We start from the raw sequence: 18947 nt of genomic DNA, 5'->3' as shown, positions 1-18947 counted from the left end.
CAGGTTGATGGCTCCACTAGCTCAGCTCCTCGGGTACGACGTGATTAGAAAAAGTCTGTCATAGAAACACTGTCGAGTAATCTCTCTCTCTCCCTCTGTTTTTTTTTCTCTCTCTTGACCAACTTCCACACACTGTGAGAGGCTGCTGGTTAATATTTCATCACTTTCTGCAGGAGATTAGCATTTTTTACTCTCTCCTTTACTTTTCTTCCCCCACCCCCCTCCTCTCTCTCAAATAGTTTCACATTACCCAGCAGTGCTTTCACAAATCTCAATAATCCCTACAAGTATGTTCATAAAAATCAGATAAGGAGGCCAAGGCTCTACCGGTGACAGTTATTGCAAATAAAGCATGGTGGAAAAGCATGGCTGGCAATTGCCTCCTCTGTCATACACTGTGGATAGGTGAGTGAGTGTGTGTGTGTGTGTGTGTGTGTGTGTGCGTGCAGACATACTACACACTGTATTGGCCTATATGGACGAGCGTTTACCTGCTGTCATTCACGTAATTCCCTCAATGACAGCGCGATGATGGTTTGAATTGAAGCATCAGTGACATGCCAGAGACTGAAAAGACATATAGCATTACGTACACACACACACACACACACACACACACACACACACACACACACACACACACACACACACACACACAAACAACCACACAAAGGAGCTCCAGTTGTACAGATGAAAATAAAATGGAGACCTTTTTATTTTTTTGGTCTCGTTGACATTAGCCTGCTGATGTTTAATGTCAGCTGCAAAAATCCCTTCACGCCTCCTTTTGTTTAGATGTTTTATTGTATGCTCGGCGTAATGCCTGCCTCCACCCCCAGAGGAATTCATTCACCCTCCCAGCATGTTTTGTGATGCATCTTTAATTACCACGGTCAGGGTATATTTCGACGTGTTTTCAGCAGCTTTCAATAGCTTTCAATAAATATGTACACGCTGGAAAGAGAAAAGGTTAAATGGCAACGGAGCCAAATGGGTCATTTGCCCTGTCGGCTTACTTTTCCTTCTCCACTCCAGGACACCAGAATATCAATAGACAGATATTCTATCAGAGAAGTAGTGCAGCTCTAACCTTTAACAGACTCAGCTCTCATCAATAATAAGACTAACGTTGGAAGTTCTCCTCTCCTAGACCTACGTATAATATTGTTTTGATAAAAGGAATTGCTCCTTTTTTGTGTGTTGTTCTGCAGGATGAACCTCATGACCTTTAGGTTGTCAGAACAGGAGAGGAAATAAACACTTACAGACAAAGTTCTTCTGCAAAGTTCATCTGGAACCCTGAAAACACAGTCGGAGGTTCTGATCAATGACTGTGTGAACAAAGTCACTTTATGTCGAGCTGTTCCCGCACTTGACAGCTCAGGGAGTTTGAGTCAGCAATTTCAAGGCGAGAGATAAAAAGGAGTGGAAGTCAGATGAATTGCTGCCCCCTACGGGTTTGGAGGTTGAGTCATCAGAGGGAGCTGATACGACGAGGTAGAAAGACTTGAGCAAGACGTACCTCACTGTAAACCCAGAATATGCATGAATGGGAAAAGAGACTCAGTGCTTTGTGGCCTTTAGAAGACTTTATGAATGATCTCTGAGTTCGGGTGTCTTCACACCTTTATAATAAGTCGGGAGTGCATCTGATGTACAGACACAAAGCGAAAAGAGATAATAATTAAATTGTTGAGTAGATATTAGGCCTGGAAAAGTGGTATGTTTGGGGGCGTGTCTGTTTGATTGACAAGTCTGTGGTGCGGTCAGGTTTCTGTTATAGGAGGGGGCGTAGTGCCCGCAGAGGTCGAGTCAGATTCACCTCTTGCTCCTCCCCGGTTTGTTCAAATACGTTCACTTCTGCCTCCAAAATAGCAAAATGGCACCGGCCGAAATACCAAACTCAAGGCTTCAAACCTTCAAAAAACAAATGACATCACGGTTGATTCATCCTTTGCAAATCATGTTTTATTCTCCTTCAGTTTTCTCGTCTCCCTCTTTAGACTTTCACATTCACTGCTGTCCCCTCCCTTTCCCTTCATACTATTAACATCTTCGGATGCACTCACCTGCCTGGTGACACTGACCACAGCGAGGCTCGACAGTAAAGTTGTACAACCAGTGAGTTCCACACACACTTACATATATACACACACACACACACACACACACACACACACACACACACACACACACACACACACACAATACTGGATTTCCCACATAAAAACAAGAAGGGCCCATTTTAGTGCATTTGGAGCCACGTATACGCTGAGCACTTCCCACGCATAGCCAGTGGATGATATTTATTGTAGCCATTTATCTCTCAGGGCGCAGCACTGTTTGTACTTATAGCTGCGAGCAGCGCTTTGCCTCCAGATTATGTCGCCAGCTCCCTTTTTTTTTTCCTGCAAGTCAAATGTCATGCGTCATTGTGCAACGAGCAACACTCAAAAGACATTCATAAAAATCAGGGGCTACTCATGCCTCCTCCTAAAGATGTCCATCCACACTCTATCACCAGTGATGGAACTCCTCATTGATTCACCTGTTGCCAGGGCACCATTTAGACGAGACACAGCTGAACAAGGGGAGAGAAATACAATTTGTGACTACAAGTTTATTACAGAATCAGTGAGTTGGGAGAAATATGGTCGAGGCTGCAATGTCCCTACTGATGACAAATCATTTTTAACCCCCCCGCTGCTCCACTATAAGTGAATTAGTCTGTTGGCATTGCTGCTGTGTCAGCACTGCTGTGATCCCAACTCCTTGTCTTACATGCACACTCACACATGTGCTTACAGTCAGCCATGCCCTAAACATATTATAAACAACACCACGAATGTTAAACCACCGCATGTGAAAATCTCACACCCAATGTGGTCTCCATTCGTCACATATGACTGTATCATAATAACATTGTCCATGCGTGGCCTTACATCACTCCGTGACCCTTCATATTTTACGTCCAATAGGACTGTGGAGAACAAATGGGTCTGTGTAGCCTCTGTTGTAACACTGACGACCACATAAGAGCAATTAAACAGTGCATTAAAATCCTCTTTATGATCATATCACACTTGTCACTGATTCATTAGTAGCTATATCTGCCAAGCAATGACAATCTTAATTGCACAATTAATTCCGGCATCTGATTGATGTGACAGCCGAATTTATGGTTCATGCGAATGCTGAGGACGCAGCAGACAAATGCGCGGCAGTACGGGTGACAATTATAACAGAGTAATGGCCTGTTTCATAAGCGCCAACCCCGGTGGCCTGGTTTAAAATTCTCCCTGCCATGTTTTCACCACCAGACCGTAATTGAGACAGTCAGAACTATTCAGTTTGAAGATTGTTGTAGCTGAAATAATCCTATTTTATAAAGGCCTCTGAAATGATTATATAAAGAAGACAGTGCTCCCCTGAAATGGATAGATGGATACAAGATATCCAAACAAGCTCTCCATTGTTTTTCTCCTCCCACTCAGAGCAATCATCGTCAGTGTTGCGTCGCTTTGTGCCGCTATTCAGAGGAGATGATATTTCCCCTTTCCCAATCATTCCTCTAACACTGTTACACAGCTGGCTTTTGTTGCGGTGCCCACAGTACAGTGAGGTTACCATTCATGATTTTGCACCGTATTATAGTTGGAAGGCAAGAGAATACATATGAGGGTGTATTGATTTCCTGGCCGCAGAGATCCATTTACCGAGTCGGTAGAGGGAGAAATGAATTGATATCAGGCAAACAAAACACAATCCCCTGTCTTTGGAGGCAACTGAATTATACACATATCCGTTGAGTCAGAGCCAAGTTCAATCCCACTCATTCATTAATTTACTCGGCAGCATAGAATTTAACTTTGCAATTCTTAACAATACAGGACAGGTTACATGAAACAGTGAAGTGAAAGAAGCTTGTGAATATCTCACAATCGATATATCTTATGGAGGCATAAGCTGTTTTTAAAAACTTCTCTTAAAGAGTAAGAAAAATACAAAAGAATACTAAATCCGCCTCCTGCTTTTATCAGAGCTGATCGAAGATCCTACTGCTTTGATGTCGTATGGAAAATGTTGAAATAATGATTTTCCTTTTAACTTCCATCTGTGTCCTGCCTCACATCTTTCAATGCTTTAACAGCGGAGCATTTAGATGATGAGAAATCTTTTGGCTTATTCCACCGCAGTGGTGATAAACAGTGCTATCTTAAGCTTCGCGCTATCTCTGGCCATGCCAAAAAAATAACATCTTTGGTGTTAATATAATTAGATGTCTCTAAGAGTAATGCCTTTTTGCATCACTGTGAGGTTGATGTAATGTGTTGCAACTTTTGCTAATGAAGTGCCAAAGACAGAATCCTTCTTCTGAGTTTATTTCTATAATAGTGGCTGACTGAGCCAGATATTTTACCTCAGTAAAACTTGGCAAACAACTCAAGGAGATGAATCATTTCTTCGTGATAATTTAAGGTGCCATCACCTTTCCACCGCTATTCACACTTCTTTGATAATGAAGAAATGTCATACTCTGTAATACAACTTAAAAACACACCATCTGTTTGGATGTAATTGGGTGTAATCAGCCAATTTCTCTACTATTACTGATGTCTCGAAATAGCTGACCCCTCCTCGGTAGACCGGTTCTGAAAATACGGCTCAGGTGAAGACAAATTACAGGAATTGCTTGAAAAGGCCTCTGGAAGGAGCAGGGCAGAGCAGAGCTGTGGTTTGGCAGCATGCAATCAGTGCGAGCATCTATGATTTTACCGAGCTCTTCAGAACAGTTTGGCAGCAGCTGATGCATTTTAGAGGTCACTTTCTCCTCCACTTTGAGCTGAGAAATGTCTCTGGATTGACAGACGGGGGTGATTTAGACAGGTAAGGGCTGCCGTGTCTCACCATGGCACCAAAAATCCCTTTCCCCCCGCCTCCAAAAAGAATCCTCTTGTGGGGACACTTTATCCAAATAGTCCCCTGAAAGCTTCAAAGAATTCATACTTTGCTCTTACTATGTGATGTTGATCAGAAAAATACTCCCATCACATTCTCCTCCTCGGTTTCCTCTCTCCACTTGTTTTTCCCTGACATCTTATATTTGAAGAATGCTGACAAGTCCGTCCTGCGTGATTAATTTGGCTCCTACAGAAATGTTTTCTGATCAAAGTGCAGAGTTCAGAAACATGCTCTATCATAATTAGAGCTAATGCTGCCAAGCGTGGCTGAAGACAATGCCAGCCTGGTTAACGATTTCTGAGCGTGTCTCGTCGCCGCCACCTGTTTTCGTTTAGCACTTTTCAGCAGCTGTTCCCATAATTATGCTTGCTGTCAGTGCAGAGAACGGGAGGGTGCACCGCAGCATTGTGCTACGCCGATAAACAAGGTAGTTAAGGGCCACTTATGGCGACACAGTTACTCTCCCGAAGGGGATTCAGCGTCTGTTTCCAGAACACATAATGGGTTGAAGTGTGTATGTGCAGTTGGACATAGCAAAGCGCTTTTTATCCACCATTGGCTTGAAATGAGAGGCATCTGCTTCACGACGTGCAGCCATACTTTAGTTGCACTGAAACGCCTTTGCAAACTGCCCCAATATGCTCAGAAAGTCACCTTTTATTTTCTATGTTCTCTTTGATTAGATGGAATCGCCTCTAAATCGCTGACAGAAAAACATCTAAAGCCAAGTCAGCCCTGCTTATGAGTCTGTTTTTTGGGTGCTCAAAGTGAGGTCCACTCATTGCCCTCACTTATATCCAGTAGCCTCAATGCAGTTGCAGTGATGTAGACAGATCTGGCCTCAGATCTAATGAGCTTTCTCATTAGAAAATCCCTAAAGGGGAACAGTCCCAGTCTGCCAGTGCTGAGTCCAAAATCTGCTGGATGGCCCAGTAAAGCACATGTAATGCCAGCTCACAAACACTTCAAACCTGCCACTTCAGTGGTGCTCTTCATGCCCTTCGGTGTTGTGTAACAGCCCCTCATTGTCCCTGAATGTACTTCTTTTTTAGTCTCAGAGGTATTTAATATTCGGCCCCTTTGTCAGAAAATGTTGCGAGGAGAAACGATGCCAAAAGAAATTTGTGTTACAATACTTATCACGCGTGCACCATTTTTGCAATTACACCCATGGCTGAGTTCTTTTAGCCCCTTTAAATTCATTTCCAATGACCTTTATGTCACCAAATTGGGACAAGTGTGGAAAGAAGTTTCCAGCAGTGTTAATTGTTTTAGGCAGTGATGTGCGGAGAACTCTGAGTTTTGCGTGAATAGAAGTAATTGGGATTCATTTGCACTCTCTGTTTCTCTCTCTCCTGCATCTCACTCCGGTGCTCTCTCATGCTCTGTGTCTCTGGAAACTCCTGCACATATTTCTCGTTAGCACGTGACGAGTTAAGCAAGGTAGAAACAAAGCGAAAAGGTCTATTAGGCCGGCCGGACTCTTTTGCGAGACAGATTAGCTTTCCTCCCTCTGCCCACCTCTCTTCACCCGCTCCGCTGAAATGCTGCCCTCCCCTGCCAGTAATGAATGGGTGCTAGCCCATCACAGGGTTAATTAATAAAGGACTTAATCTTATAATGGACTGTGACTGCATGGCTGAGTCACAGAGGACAAAACCAAAACGACACGGGCTTCTTTTGTGATGAGCCGGCCAAGTGGCTAGTCACTTGAGCTAAGAGTTAAAGAGGTAATGATAACAATGATATGACAGCCACTCCACTAAGAACTGGTCCAGTGTTAAATTTGATCTTAATGATCAGTACCTAAACAGAGCCCTGATTGTTGATGCACTTAGCTGATTTGCTGTCACGCATGTCATTTTCTGGATTTCGTTGTAATTAGAAACCTTGAATCCTGTGATGTACCATCAAACCACACACACTTCAGTGAATGGACGGATGGACGGATTTGCCACAGTAGGAAGAGCACTGGAGCAAAGTGCAGTCCACTTTGGGAAGGTCCTGCGTTTTATGCATCCTGCTTCACTATCATGATGACCAGGACAAGTGATGAAACTGAACCATCATTAAGTCCACTTGTGCTCTCTCCCTACTGTGACAAGTCAAAATGTCTGCCATGAACAAGCTCTATCAGTTTCTCTTTGTTGTTTGTTTTAACTCTGATAATGACCATGTTTCATATTCTTAAACACGGCCTGCTGTTCATGCGCTTCACTTGCAGATGTGTAGCGTGACATTCAGAGTAGTTGCACAATCAATGGCCCAACCAAGGAATGCCAGACACATGAGCTCTCCACCATTTGTATGAGAACACGTAGTTAAAAACAGGAGCATCGGCCATCTAAGCAAGTCAAATTCTTGGCTTTCTGAATGAGTTACAGACCCCATTACTCCATATTTCTTTGAATAAATCTGAACCTGATCAATGATTTTAGGCAGGAAATCTAACAGGAAACAACCTTACAAACGTTGGTTATTATATGATTTTGGCCAACTGTGTTCACCGTCAGGCGTAGCTCATTCTGGCTGTAGAAGCTGGAAGGAGAGGAGGTGATGCAGATATTCAGCCATCCTATGTGAGTGCGGCTTTCTCATGGGAGATTTCTCTTCTTGTTTTGAACACAACACAGCTTTGTTACTCCATGTTAGCAGAATGTTTTCTCCCGGAGACCAAATCCAATACAAGAATTTGATTGGGGGAAAACAAATGCAGCACGTACTTCGCATAAAACTTTGCGCGCAGCTTTTCCAAGTTGAGTTAAGCTTGTAACCTTTCCACTATTTTTACATCAGTTCAGTGAATGTCAGTGTCCCTCTGCTCTCTGTCCCAGGTGCATACACGGGGCTGAGCTTGGAACAATGAGCCGACTCTCTTTTTTTCTCCTGTTCAGAGGTAGTTGATTCCAGCTCTGCCTGAGCGGAATCGGTGCAACAAGGCCTGTCAAGCAGCCTGACAAACTCATTCTTGGCTAGCGGCGCTTGTTCCTGTCTGATGAAAATGTTACACTGCTCTCTCATTCTTTGCCTCGGCCCTCTATTCCCGGAACACAGCTCTGAGTGGGTGGTTATTCTGTCATCATTTTGGACGAGAATGTGCACACACAAACACACACACACACACACACACACACACACACACACACACACACACACACACACACACACACACACACACACACACACGCACTGTCCATCCAAAACAGTTGTTTCAACCACTGTATTACTATCTTAAAAGCCTCCAAGAGGACAGAAGTCATGTACTTTATTTTGATGTGACCTTCTGATTAAAGAAAAAGATTTAGCCTGCAAATGACACACGAGTCCATTCATCCACGATTGTTCTCCTCGGGGTGTAAATTGTATGTGACTTGTGTTGGTGGACCCACATTACAAACCATCTTAACTCAAAAGTTGAGTTGAGGTAACTTCAACATAACGGCTGTCAGGGCTTATAGAAATTCAGACATGCTGCTTTTCCAAGCTCCAGGCCAGAATGAGGATATAAACATTATATTTACCCATGCCGTCGATAACAAATAGTTTTTCAATGGTTCTTTTATTTATTTAAAAATGTTTTCCTGTCCCCTATCCGCTTCCACTGTGTGAGTTCAAGCAAAGGGTCATTTCCTGACAAGAAGCGGTGATTTCTGTAATAGAACCAGAGGTGTTGAAATGCAGTACGATTAAATGGATTCCAGCGCGCTGAATTTACTCGGGGTCCAGTCACAGACAAAGCTTCGTTGACGTGTTGTGCAGACGGGTGTACCGCCATTTTAAAGGCAGGAAAAGAAAAGCAGAGCGAAAGAAGAAAGAAATAAAACAGGGGGCAGATAGGAGGGCCGTCTGGAGAATAGGGGCTCAGTCACATAGTGTTGAAAAGAGCCTCCACCTGAACGCACCGCTGCATCCTAATAACTCCTCAGCCTCCAAAAAAAAAATACTGTATGCTCTATTTTTCCCTTCTTTTCTCTGTTTCACTCTTTATCCGAGCAGCTGTGAAGGGCGCACACCTGGCTGCCGTCCATCTGGCTGTGTGTGTGTGTGTGTGTGTGAACGGGTGTATTGATGTGAGTCTATTTAAAGAGGTCTTGCGGTGGGTTTCTGGGGTTGATTTCTCTCACCGCCAGTATTGTTCGTGTGGATTCGGCTGCCATGGCAATAAGTAAGAATATACTGTACAATCTGACCAATCACAAGCATTACAGCGCTGCTGTCAGGCTTCCTGTGGAGCGGGCTCGTGATCAGATAGCCGTCAACTCTTATCTGCCATATGTAAACACGTGTTTGGAGGAAAGTGAATGGAAAACACTTTTATTCCCTCACCTGTAGCTAATGTAACCTCGTCCAAAGCAATTCCCAAAACATTCCAGTGGTTTCCAGCATGGAAGAAGTGGAGGCCTATGGAAGACTTCAGATTCACCTTCTCTTTGAAATGTAGAGAAATATGCAGCGTCTTCTTGTCTTAAGTATCAAACTATTCCGAAAAAAAAAACAAGGGTGTACTGAGAGCCATCTTTCTGTTTCAGCACATTTTCTTAGCTACAGTGTGTTGACTATAGCTCAAATACCTCTGGTAGGCATTGAACCAATGAGCCAAAATAATTATAACGCCTTTGTAAATCTTTGACAGATCTTCCAGTAGTAAACAGAAGAAAGAAGGTGCTAGTTCATTGATGCCGCTGGTGTTTTCTCTCCACCATTAGCTTCCCTTCACACCTTCTTTTCCCCATGTGGTTGCCTTCAAGGGAAAAGTAAAATACACAAATGCTCCTCCGTTGGTTATTTTGTACACATGCTCTTTGTCAGACACCAATGGACAATGTCAGAAAAGCAACTGAAGTGTTTGTTTGATGGACTATTTTTCCAGCAGAATTGATTGCACTGGGTGTTAGACACTCATCAGCACTCTCTCACACCTTTCTGGTAGCTGAAATTAGTATTTTTTATTTTTTTATTTGCTTTTGTGAATCATGCATGGGGGGTGTTGCAGTATCGGCCCTGCGACAAACCGCTGCCACTGTAATTTCCAACAAAGGGCCCTGTGGATTGCACAGGGAAGGATGGCCGGGGCCTAAACGTGTGACAAATTATCTTTCAAAGGGGTGTTGTTCAAAGGAAACCACTGTTGTTTGAGCGTCAAATTGCTACCTGGCGTTATCAAAGTTCTCCGCTGTGCCACTGTTCCTACACCAAGCTCATGACGGTGGAAGGGAATTAATAGCATTCAGCCAGACAGTATGGCCAATTGACGATGACAGCCCTGAGATGTGTGACATGCTTGCCATTGCCATTCGCTTTCTTCTCCTGCTCCCCTCATCTTAACCCTCTTTATCTTGTCTACCGCCTGCTTTCCATTTTCTTGTCAGTCCTTGTTCTTCTTAAAATTTTGGTTCTGCTATTCTCTGTTATCTTTTTTTGTTCTGACACTGTAGTGGGGGCTGAACTAGAGTTTGCCAACTTTGAGAAGTAAGTTGAGTGATCACAGCCCAGAAAGATTGACCTTTTTTAAGGTTTATATATATATATATATATATTTATATATATATATGTGTATATTCATCATTGATCTTCATGCAAACTCACTTAAAAGAAAATAAATCTCATGAAGACATGTCCCTCTTTCTTCGATCTTTCTTCAACATCAGCCAGAGGAAGATGACATGGTGTTAACCCCTGATGGGACACAAGAGTTCATGACCTTTGAGATCCCGCTGAATGACTCGGGCTCAGCCGGCTTGGGGGTCAGTGTCAAAGGTAACCGGTCCAAGGAGAACCACGCTGACTTGGGCATCTTCGTAAAATCCATTATTAATGGAGGCGCTGCTAGCAAGGCAAGTAACGACCCCCACCCAGCTAACTTCTGACCATTACTTTGATGGATTTAATTGATTTCACTCGCTGTTTTTGTTGTAACTGAAGGACCTACAGGTAAATACAATAATGAGGTAGAATACTAGACTGGAGAGCTCCTGCCACAATAGAATATATTGGAGGTAAGGTTAATGGCACTTTGATTTTCAAGCGGTCACATAATGTTTATTATTGTTATTAAACTCTTCCTTGGGGCAGCAATTATCAGCAATATTTTATTATTCCCTTGAAAAAAGATTGTGTTCATGAATGCCAGTGGTTTGGAGCAGTTTGCCCGACAAAGTCTAAAACCAGGAAATTCCAGCACCATTCACACATTAAAATCCGTTCCAGAGAAAATGAATAGGGAAACAGCATTATGATGTCGCCCTGCTCTTTTATTTGAACTTTCTGGGAGAAATGAATGCGAGTCATCCATGAAATCATTGAAGTAGCAGCGGAATATTGTTCCTCTTCAAAACTTATGACAACTGCATTTTATGAGGCAAGCTAACTCGCCCATGTTTGGTGTTTGTCTGCAGGATGGGCGTCTATATGTCAACGACCAACTTGTTGCAGTCAACGGGGAGTCGTTGCTTGGGAAGACCAACCAGGAAGCCATGGAAACGCTGCGCACATCCATGTCGGTGGAGGGCAACAAGCGCGGGATGATCCAGCTCATCGTGGCCCGACAGGTGGCCAAAAACCATGAGGTAACCTCACAGTCAGGAAGGAGTCCCACTGATGTGTCAGGGACTAATTGGCATCGCAAGGAGTCAGATCAGGTTTAATCAGGTAGCATTATTAGTATTCTAATCATGAACTATAATAACTCTGAGGTGGACTGTGTGTTACATTTCCCTCATGTGTACACACATGCAGTACTCACTATAATGTATTTACAAAGTCAACAGCATCATCCATACTGTAATTTAAATGAGTCGATAAATAGGAGGAGGATATATAGAATGAAGATGAGGAAAGCTACATTTCAGCTCTACTGAATGATACAAAATAGACAGATTTTCCTGTATGCTGCCAACGCCATCTATCCCCTACAGGTGTTGGGAACTGTGAGATAGCTCGAGAAAGACCTTTATGAAGTGGCCACACCACCATGCAAATCTTCAAACAGTTCCATTTCCTGTGTTAGATAGGTGATACTGCCCCCCCCCCGCCCCCCCACCCATCCTCCCCCCTTTCTCTGTGTGATTTCCCTTGGTGGGCCTTGATATGATATCTAAGAAACACTTCACTGAGTTATGATTGACAGCCCTGCAGAATAACTCTGTAGGATAGGGCAGATAAAAGAATATGAATTATGGCGAGGTGGATATTTGTCAGGCAACAGTCGAGAACCTCATGATGTATCCATTGTGATACTGAACACATCCCAGGCTACCGTCCTTTTGTTTTTGTTTGTTTCGTTGTAAGAAAAACATTTTTTTCACATACTGTAGTAAAAAAAAAAAGAGATGAATGCAGGAGTGATTTAGGTGAATGTGAAACGCACAGTGTGACTGTACTTCAGGATTCATGTGCGGACACATTCACACTCTCTCGCACGTCCACTCGCCCTGCAGCCAGAGGTTGTAGATCAGGTTTGATTAGTGTTGCTGTGACTCTAATTGGAGCCTGTGTCCTGTGGCTGTGTGTCAGTTTGGAGGACCATGCTGAGCCCCGGTGCCCCCCCCCCCCTTCCTTCCCTCCCTGCCCTTCACCTCCTCCCTGCTAACCCTCATCCTCCCAGCACTCTGTCTTTTCATTTTCTTCTTGTTTTCATGTTAATTTTCACCTCCAACTTGTGGCTCTTCATAGTTTAACAGTGAGAGCGTTGGATAAACACAGCCAGGGATTGCAGTTGAATTCATTTAAATGAGGGCACTGTATTACAATTGTGTTTCTAAACACAGGGCTGTGCTCGATCTACACATTTTACTCTGTTCCCTGTGCCTTTATTCCTCCTCGCTCTTCACCTTCTCCCCCCTCTTCCCCCTCTTGCTCCTCTTCCTCCTCTTCCTCCTCTGAATACGGGAGAGGACACACATCCCTCCTGGGAAAGCTCAGCCTCAAGGTTCACTGAGTTCTATCACTTTGGTCCAGTCACTCTCCTGTCTTCTCTAATCCCTGACCAGCAGGCAGACAGGTAGACAGACTGACACTGAGCACACACTTTGGCTCACATCTTCACAATCGGCAAAAATATATCTATTTTTTATGATTTCTTCACTCTGTTGGTGGCGATGATGAAGATGAAGAATGGCATTTTTACATAAAGGTTCTTTGATCCATTTATAGAGCAGTCATGACAAGTTTGTATGTAGCTCGATATTTATTTCAATATTAGTTGCTATGAGACAGCATGTCGACCGTGTTGCACAGAAAGAGAGTGCGTGAAGCTAAAAGAGAAGGAAGTGTAACAGTGCATTATAGATTAAATTCATCAAAGTCCCATTACAGGAAATCATACATTGAGTGGCTTGAAGAGGTGCTATAAAGTCACTAGAGGGTGTTTTGATAAACTCTGAGAAGAGAAAGGATAAGAATGTAAGTATGTAAGGTCAGTTGCAAAATCCCAAGTAGGAAAGCAGAAGTTAAATGTCGACACAAGCTCCCGGCTGCTCCATCCTCCGCTCCTTCTCCCCTGCTCCGCCGTATTGGCCGGGCAGTCGTGTGGGGAGCCTGCACCAGTTTGCCACTGTCACCCAAGCTGAATGGGAGTGAGCACTGGAGGCCACCATTGAAATGAATCAGATCCATCACTGTCTGCAGGGGAGAGGATCCGAGCAGCACAGCCTAATGCATCAGAGGGGGGTGCAGCGTATCCAGGCCACCCCGCTCCATGAAAATTGCATTGAGTTCATGATCACTTCCGTTAGTCCTCGGGGCTAAAGGAAGATCATCTTTGGGAGAGCAGAGTGGTGTCATGTTTCTTGGTAGATTTGGTGCGTGTCTGCAAAACAACACACCAGTCATGTTTTCCTTTACGTCTTCTTGCGTCTGTTCCTGTTCGGACTTGCCATATTATTTCCTGAGCTTTGCATCTCCCTTGGTCACATGTCCTTCCTCCCCACATCCATAAGCCTCCTCTCTCACATTTTCTTCTACATAATGTAACTGAAAATGTTCCTGCTGAAAAGGTCCCTGTACCAGATGGTTACAAACTTGAAACACCTTAATGGGAATGTGTACACTTTATGACACTGATTGTATGTCAGGACTGTGTGACCCTCACAGAGTGGCCTCCTCACAGGCACACACACACTTACACATTTTGCCCATGGTCTTCCAGTAGCCCATTTGCTTTCAGCTATACCTGGGGCTTGATCCATCCAAAGAGATCCACTCTCCAGCAGAGACAAGTGTTTTAGTGGGTGGGTTCATCCCACTGATGGCTCATGATTAAGCCCATGGATGAGGTGGAGTACCTGGTCTATTTTTGTTGCCATTAAAGCGGTGGCGATGAATGGCCTTTGCCTTGGGTTAAAATGAGAATTTTTTTTACCGACCTTGGAATACAGGGAAAAAAAAACAAAAAAACCAAAGCAGTATGGCACACCATGTGGAGGCTATTTTAATGTTGCACAAACCCGGAAGGTCTCCATTTGCCTGATTTAAAATCTGACAAGTGTGTACACTTAACTGCCCTTATCAAAGCTTACAAGCACCAGCTTTTGCCGAGGAAGACTCAGTCAACCAGTTTAGTTAAGTCAGAAGATGAAAGGCCCTGTCTTTCATTTAAAAGTTAGTCTGAGGAATGACCAGGAACGACTTACCAGAGGATCTCAGGTAGCATTTAGGCTCATAGGATGTCAGGAGGTTAGCTGCATATTATTGAGCTAACCCCCTACAAGTCTTTTTAAAACCTTACTGGGAGCCAGTGAAGCGATTTTAAAACTAGTGCTCTCTCCTGTTGGACCTGGTTATGAATCTGGCTGCAGCATTTAGAATCAGTTCTGTTGTGTGAGTAGAGAACATTGCAGTAATCTAACCAGGATGAAATGAGTGCATGAAGTTTTTTAGTCGTTAACACAAGATTGGACAACAGAATTGACGTGCTGGTCGAAGTTGAGGTGCTTGTCAAAGATGATGGTTTCTGCAGGAAGCAGAAATATTAACTGAGAGGGGACCAAGCTGGGAGGAAATCATTCTGATGAGTCTGGACCGATGATCATAATCTCAGATTTTTCTAAATGTTTTAAAATGTTATGCCATCCAGTTATTGATATCTGCAATGCACATGGAAGTTGTTTAGCTGCTCAGTGTGATTGGTATCAAAACAGAAATACAATTGTGTATCATGGGCACATTAATATACACTGTATATACATATATAAACACGTATTGCAATAATGTACTAAATGTGATGATCAAACAGACATGAGTCAAAGATATGTAATGGAGGCAGAATATTTTGTAGCTTACTGTCCATACTGACATCAGTGCAATAAAATAGTAAATTTCACCGGGTATCAAATTAATTAATTCAATTACTCATCAATTACTACAAATAGAACAATTACAACTTTTCCCCCAGCATCTTTTTCTGCATTGTGTTCGGTAGATGAGTTTTCATTGTTGGCACATATTGGCCAACATATACGCTGGTACTGACATATCTGTGATAGACGAATGTCCATGTTGGTCGGGCTCTTGTCAAAACTAACCAGGTCTAAGTCGAAAGAGATGAAACTTCTCACATAAGAAGCAAACTGTCTGTCCTATTTCCAATAATGCATTTGCTGTGCAGACGGACAGAAGACAAAGGTTGGCAGAAACAAGTGTCATTCATTACATTTTAAACATGCTCAATGCACACACGAGCACAAACACCCACAAACACACACTCCATACTCACACGCTCTGCTCCAGAACAATTAATTCTTCCTCTGCTCTGGCTCTGCAGATAGCCTCCGTTTGAAAAACTACCATTCTGCCCCAGATAGTCAAGCGATATGATTGGTCACTGCCAATTTGTTTGAAGCACTGTAATTGCATCTCTGCTTCAGAGCCTGTGTAATTTCTCCTTCTATATCGGACTTCTATTAATATATCGTCACATGTGTTTAAGCAATTAAATTCATAAAAAGTAATTTCAGTTCCATTATTTTTTTCCTTTTTTTTGGCCACATTTTCTGAATGTTCTCCATCTTCTATTATTTTACTGCAGGGACTGATGTTGGAGTCACTAACCCAGAGTCTTGTGACTGAATCAAATCACAGTCATTTGGTTGTTCAACATCATTGTTGGATTTATTTTCACTTGTCTACCCTCCACTTTGGATTCTGCTTTAAAAATATCCTTGCATCACTTTAACAATTGCACTTTACCACCTGTGTTCATCACGTTTCTCTGTGACACTTTGAAGACATAGTCATGCATATGTTTTATTGTAATCATGGCTGTTGTTCGCTATAAAAATCTTAATTATACAGTGATTATATATTCCATGGAAGAACCTGCAATTATAATTTTCCATTTTCTTGGGAGTAATTTCCTTGGGGGAATGCTGAGCATAGTTATCACAAATGTAAAACTCGGTAGTAGTTTGAGGTGAGAGGTGACATTGGATAAATATGGAGTCTCGTGGGTGATCGTTGTGATGACTTACAGACCTACTTCTTTGAATGTGATACTAAACGCACTCTTGTTTTCTTTTGTTGATCAGCTGCTCTTATCTTGGCTGTACCTTAAACGGACTAATTGGCCATTATTATGGGCAGAACAAAGAAGGCTGCATATGACGAGATATCATCCAAACTCATTTCAACACAAAGAGGATTATTTTTTTAAACTACAATAGCAGCTAATGTGTTGACATTTAAGGTTATATTACGCTAATGCAATAAGGTGGATTTTATGTCCGAGCCATCTTATCCTGTTTAAGAACTTTAACTCAGTGCGGGGTGTTTGTTTCTCTCTATTGCAACAGCCGTATTAGTTCATGATAGTACCGCTGAGACATTTATCACACAAGTGTCTAAAAGCAGACAGGCTGATGATAAGCATGCTTGTGCCTGGGTTTCATTTCTCTGATTTGAAATTCATCACACGACGCCCCGCTCACGCCTCTCCGTGCATTTGTGATGTTATTTATGACGGAGATCTGCTGCAGACATCGACTGTTTTTGACAGACTGGCTGTCTCATGTTTTTTTTTTTTGTTGCTGTTGTTGTCGTTCTTGACAGCGCAACCGCAACTTGCCAATGAAGCGCTGCATTAATCAGAGCAACAAAAACACGCTTCTACCAGGATGTTTCACCACAAAACCCTTCTTGTCTTGTCAGGGAAAGGCTTTGCTCATGCCGCACTTCTGCCGATTGAGTTAAATTTCACAGTGTACTATTATTACATTGTGGTGCATCGAGCTCTCATGATAATTCATGAGACAGAGCTTCTGCCTAAGGACGGCGGTGCTATCATTTCAGTTCCTCGCTTCACCAGCGATCCCCTCCCCATTTGTTTGACTCCATTTATTGAAATGAAGATATTTCTAACTTTCACTTTATTTTTGTGCTTGTCTCAGCAGAGCTTTCTGTCAGGACCGCCTGAAGACATAAATGTAAAGAGTTTACGTAAAGTATTCCCTCTCTTTTGACCACTTGAAAGACTTTCCAGTCCAGCAACCCCAATTATGTAAATACCATGTGGGACTAGAACCCACTGCAAAGTGGCCCAGTGCATTTAGTCACCTGAGAAACCTGTTTCTGGTTTCCTGTTTCCTCATTTCGCTAAACTACTGACACCACATGAAGAGAAAAGTCTACTGGTGTCTGCTGTTCCTCAACATTTGAACCATTAATGATACCAACGTTTGCTGCACTGCTGGTTTTGATGTACTGACAGCTAATCAGCATAGATGCTTTAAACTGAGGAATGTGACAGGCTGATAACATCATGATGATGGCAGAGCAACGAGGAATGAGGTGGGATTTTTCAGCTGACATGAGTTAATGCAAAACAACTGGCATCTGGTATTTACTTTATGAACAAACATGCTCAAAATTAAATAATAACTTGGATCAATTGGAAACTTTTTCTGAGCTGATTTAATATGCCAAAATACTTCAATTATGTTGCATCAGTCCAAAGGACATTCGCCCAGAGGTGTTTTGACTTGTTAACATGCATTGAAGCAAATTCCAGTTGACTTTTTCATGTTTCTCTTTTGAAAGCAGTCTTCCTGTGTCTTCTTCCATGGAGCCCACGTTGTCTCATTCAGAAAGTTTCCTTTGGTTCTTGCTGCATCATTCAAACTCTGTTCAATCTGGGGTTTTTGTCTTGTGTCCGCAGTCACATAAATTGGCTACAGTTCCATGGACCTCAAACAATGGCAATGGCACATTAAGCAGCTTAGAAATCATTGTCTCTGGCCGATCAGATGGTAGAAGGTTGTGGATACGAAACTAAACATCTACGTTTCTTAAAACATTTGGGTGGATGAGATCCATCCTGAAATGCTGAAGGTGCTGGACTTTGCTGGGCTGTCTTGGCTGACACGCCTCTTCAATGTAACATGGGGGTCGGGAACAGCACCCATGGACTGGCAGACCGGGGTGGTGGTTCCCATTTTCAAAAAAAAAATGACCGGAGAGTGTGCTCCAACTATCGGCGTATCACACTACTCAGCCTCTCAGGGTCTTGTTCACAAGTGAGGGTAGGATGCAGCGGGAGATCAACAGGCGGATCGCAGCGGCTGCAGCAGTAAAAACAGGCGCCGCACCGGACCGTGTTGGTGAAGAGGGAGCTGAGCTGAAAGGTGAAGCTTTCCATTTACCGGTCGATCTACATTCCAACCCTCATCTATGACCCAGAGCTCGTGATCAAAAGAACAAAATCGCGGCTACAAGCGGCTGAAATGACTTTCCTCCGTAGCGTGGGTGGATGGATGGAAATGGTTGTGTTGCCTTTACCTTGAACATTGCTTGGCAATTATGTTCTTCCTAATCTCCTTACACATCTGTCCTCTTTTCTTTCTCTTGTCCATGTTCAGTATGGTGCACACAGTCCAATATTAGTATAACGTACTTTTCTCCATTTGGTAAGGCTGAATGACTGGTTGAAGATTGAATACACTTTTTATACCAAATTAAAATAGTAGTCTGTTTGAAATATTACAACATTCCACGTA

General features: G+C 43.0%; 1 protein-coding gene across 1 annotated transcript in view; it reads left to right on the top strand.

The window, feature by feature from the left end:
* LOC138199320 (partitioning defective 3 homolog) overlaps positions 1 to 18947 on the top strand; it is a 362202-nt gene that overhangs the window by 192569 nt on the left and 150686 nt on the right. Inside the window, exons 13-14 of the mRNA XM_069151329.1 lie at positions 10611 to 10796; positions 11358 to 11528. Coding sequence (XP_069007430.1) covers positions 10611 to 10796; positions 11358 to 11528 — 357 coding nt within the window. The remainder of the gene's footprint in view (positions 1 to 10610; positions 10797 to 11357; positions 11529 to 18947) is intronic.

Source organism: Embiotoca jacksoni, unplaced genomic scaffold (assembly GCF_022577435.1).
Source record: "Embiotoca jacksoni isolate LCO1_2020_lvr unplaced genomic scaffold, fEmbJac1.0.p SCAF_17, whole genome shotgun sequence".
Lineage (NCBI taxonomy): Eukaryota > Metazoa > Chordata > Actinopteri > Embiotocidae > Embiotoca > Embiotoca jacksoni.
Note: the sequence above shows the minus strand (reverse complement) of the source record. Positions and strands in the feature narration are given on the sequence as shown.